At 60.7% G+C, this 3,203-nt stretch overlaps 1 protein-coding gene across 1 annotated transcript in view; it reads left to right on the top strand.

Annotated features, from left to right (window-relative positions):
• PLXND1 (plexin D1) overlaps positions 1-3,002 on the top strand; it is a 56,473-nt gene extending 53,471 nt beyond the window's left edge. Inside the window, exons 33-36 of the mRNA XM_045290131.1 lie at positions 1-138; positions 1,337-1,477; positions 1,822-1,896; positions 2,152-3,002. The exon at positions 1-138 is cut by the window's left edge and continues 1 nt beyond it. Of these exons, the coding sequence (XP_045146066.1) occupies positions 1-138; positions 1,337-1,477; positions 1,822-1,896; positions 2,152-2,268 (471 nt within the window). The 3' untranslated portion in view covers positions 2,269-3,002. The remainder of the gene's footprint in view (positions 139-1,336; positions 1,478-1,821; positions 1,897-2,151) is intronic.
• Positions 3,003-3,203: the final 201 nt, after the last annotated feature.

Genomic DNA, 3,203 nt, shown 5'->3' with positions numbered 1-3,203 from the left:
CGCTTCTGGGTGAATATCCTGAAGAACCCCCAGTTCGTCTTTGACATTGACAAGACGGACCACATCGATGCCTGCCTCTCAGTCATCGCTCAGGCCTTCATCGACGCCTGCTCCGTCTCTGACCTGCAGCTGGGCAAGGTGGGCTTTGCCTGGACAGGCAGGGCCCTGGGCATCCCCAGCTGTGGGGGACGTGGGGTGTACAGGGTCAGCCCAGATGGGAAAAGACACCCAGGATCTGGCCGCTGGAATCTGAATTGCTGAAGACCTGTGTCACCTGCCTCAGGTGTGCACTGCACACCTCCAGGCTGCGAACCTCCAGGCCTGGCGGCCACAGAGCCAGCTTTGGTGGGTGGGCAAGAGGCAGACGCAGAGGCGGAGTCAGGGAGCCCTGGGCAGGGGGTGGGGGGCACTGGCTGCTGAGGGTGTTAGGAGTGAACGAGGTTGGCTATGTAGACCTGAGGGCGGTGGTCTAGTGCAGAGAGAGAATGCTCACACACACACACACACCCGGGGTCCTGCTGGACAGTAGTAATTCACACCCACCAGGCTGCTCTGCAGGAGGAAGAGGAGCCTACTTGGGTTTGGTGTCTGCAAGAGACGTGGGTACAGTTCCCACCCCGTGCCGCTCACGTGCAGCCGCCTCCTGTCTGTCATCGGAGGCTTGTGTGCTGCCGTGATGCTGAACAGATCCCAGGGGAGCTGCCAGACTCAGAGAGACCAGGGATCGCAGTAGTTCCAGCTGCAGTCGGTCTGAGCAATGGCGCGGGACTGGGCAGTGTCTTGTTCCATTGTGTACGAGGTCGCTGTGAGTTGGTGGGGACAGAGCAATTCAACAGCAGCAAGTAGACCTGACACTCGGAAACTGGGGCGTGGGGGTGGGGTTAAGGTGTGCATGGCAAACCTGCAAGAGACAGAGAATACTGCCCCCGCTCACGTCCCATCTCGGTGTCCACGGTAACCAAGAGGTGGGCGTGCCTTGGCACGTTGGGCTTTTTGTGCGTTGGGAACACGTGGTGGGAAAGGTTTCCACGGAGCTAGCACCTGGGAAGTCTTAGCCACCGAGACCCGTAGCCCTGAGCCAGGGTGTAAGCTAAGCTGCCTGCACCAGGGAGGCCGGGAGCCAGGTACCCAGAAGAGGAGAGGACTCGGAGGGAGGGAGGGGACATGATGGGAAAATACCTGGATACTGTCCCTCGGGGCACTCGGGTGGGGCTGCTCAGGCCTCAGGACCCCACCAGAGCAATTCGTGTACAGCTGTAGGTAGGGCCGGGGGCTGGTCCAGGCAGAGGTGATGGGCCCCGCACTGTGTGTGACTCCCTCACGCCTGTCTGCTTAGGACTCCCCCACCAACAAGCTCCTCTACGCCAAGGAGATTCCCGAGTACCGGAGGATTGTGCAGCGCTACTACAAGCAGATCCACGACATGACGCCGCTCAGCGAGCAGGAGATGAACGCGCACTTGGCCGAGGAGTCTCGGGTGTGCTGCACGGGGGTCTCGCAGGGGGTGGGCGTGGGACTGGGGAGGCGGGCAGGGGCCGCAAGCTTGAGGGCATGTCTGGGTGGCAGTGCATTCTGGCTGGCTCCCAGGCACCCTCCGAGATGAGAGGGGCAGGCTGGGGAGTGGAGTGGAGAAGAAGGCCCAAGTCACCTTTCCTTGCTCAACTTGTGGGGCCTGGTCCCTGAACAGGAACCTGGAGGAAGGCCTCTTGAGAAGCGGGCAGTAGTTTTGAACCCCCGGCTGGTCTTAGCTGGGGCTGTGTCCCAGTGTGACTTTTGAGTTAACCGGCCCCCTCCCACCTCCTGCCTCGCCTTTGTTCTTAGAAATACCAGAACGAGTTCAACACCAACGTGGCCATGGCAGCCATCTATAAGTACGCCAAGAAGTACCGCCCCCAGGTGAGTGCCCACCAGGTGAGGGGCCAGCCCTCTGGCCCACAGCTGCCCCACATCTATCCTGCCAAGGCCCCTTTTGTTCAGAGAAGCGGAAGGAGAGCTTCCCTCCGGAGAGACAAGTCTGTGCCCGATGGGGCTGGGCCAGTAGTGGTGGGGACTCAGACCTCACGTCTGCCCTTACGGACCAAGTGGGGGAGCCCTGGACCAGGCCTGGGAGGAGGGTCTGCTGGGGCTGATGGATCCCACGGTTCCCTTCAGATCATGACGGCCCTGGAGGCGAACCCAGCAGCAAGGAGGACGCAGCTGCAGCACAAGTTTGAACAGGTGGTGGCATTGATGGAGGACAACATCTACGAGTGTTACAGTGAGGCCTGAGAGGCAGCTGGACACGGGAGAGGCGCTGCCCGGACCCTCCACTCACCAAGCCCTCGGCCGTCTTTACTTCCTGGGGCCGGCTCAGGCTGGGTGGGACATGACTGAGAGGATATGCCTGGGATGGAAGGACCTCTGCGCCAGGTCGCTTGGGCACCTCTCTCCCCTCTTGCCTGTCCCTAGACCTAGTCTCTGGGTGAAGGCCTTGAATGACAGCAGTCCCTGGCCAGGGCCCTTCCACCAGGTGCAGCTTCAACTCCCTATCCTCTTGTTCCCACAGGGGGGAGGGGGCCACATACTGAGAAAGCCCTACCCTTCGGCCATCCAGTGCTCAAGGGCAGAGCAGGCCGCTGGGGTCCAGGCCACCCACTAGAAACACTACCTCATGCAAACTGGCGTCGGGGAGGGCTCCTGGAACCTGTTCCAGTTGGTCTCTGCTTCCTTCCCCCTTGCAAACACACCAAGTTTGGGTCTTCAAGTGCCCCGAAGGCTGCCCCTGGGCTGGGCGTGGAGGTGGAAACAAAAGCACTGGGAGTCTCCCGGAGGAGGGAGGGGCCGCAGGAGAGGGGACAGGTGCTAGGAGCCCCTGGTCTTGAGGTGGGGAGAGCAGTTAGACGCATCAAGGCTGTAGCTGGGCTACTTGAACTTGCTGGAAGTGTTTCTAAAGATAGCACCACTTTTTGTTTTGTTTTTTTAAAAAAAAGCTTTTATATATTAAAGAACGTATCTTGCGCCAACTGTGAACACTGCTGCTTGTGCCGAGGACCTGGGGAGGGGGTCCCGAGGGGCTCCCAGCACAACACTGGAGAGGACTAGTGCGGAGAGCAGGGCAGGCCTGGCGGAGACCTCCAACAACCCCTCCCTGCAGCCTCCTCACTGCAGGCACCAGCTTGGGGCCCACGGAGGGCTGTGCTGGAGGGGCTGGCCAGGACTCTGGA

Source organism: Echinops telfairi, unplaced genomic scaffold (genome assembly GCF_000313985.2).
Source record: "Echinops telfairi isolate 266 unplaced genomic scaffold, ASM31398v2 ScPeMD7_31;HRSCAF=116, whole genome shotgun sequence".
Classification (NCBI taxonomy): domain Eukaryota; kingdom Metazoa; phylum Chordata; class Mammalia; order Afrosoricida; family Tenrecidae; genus Echinops; species Echinops telfairi.
The sequence above is the reverse complement of the archived record's forward strand: the minus strand, read 5'-3'. Positions and strand labels throughout refer to the sequence as shown.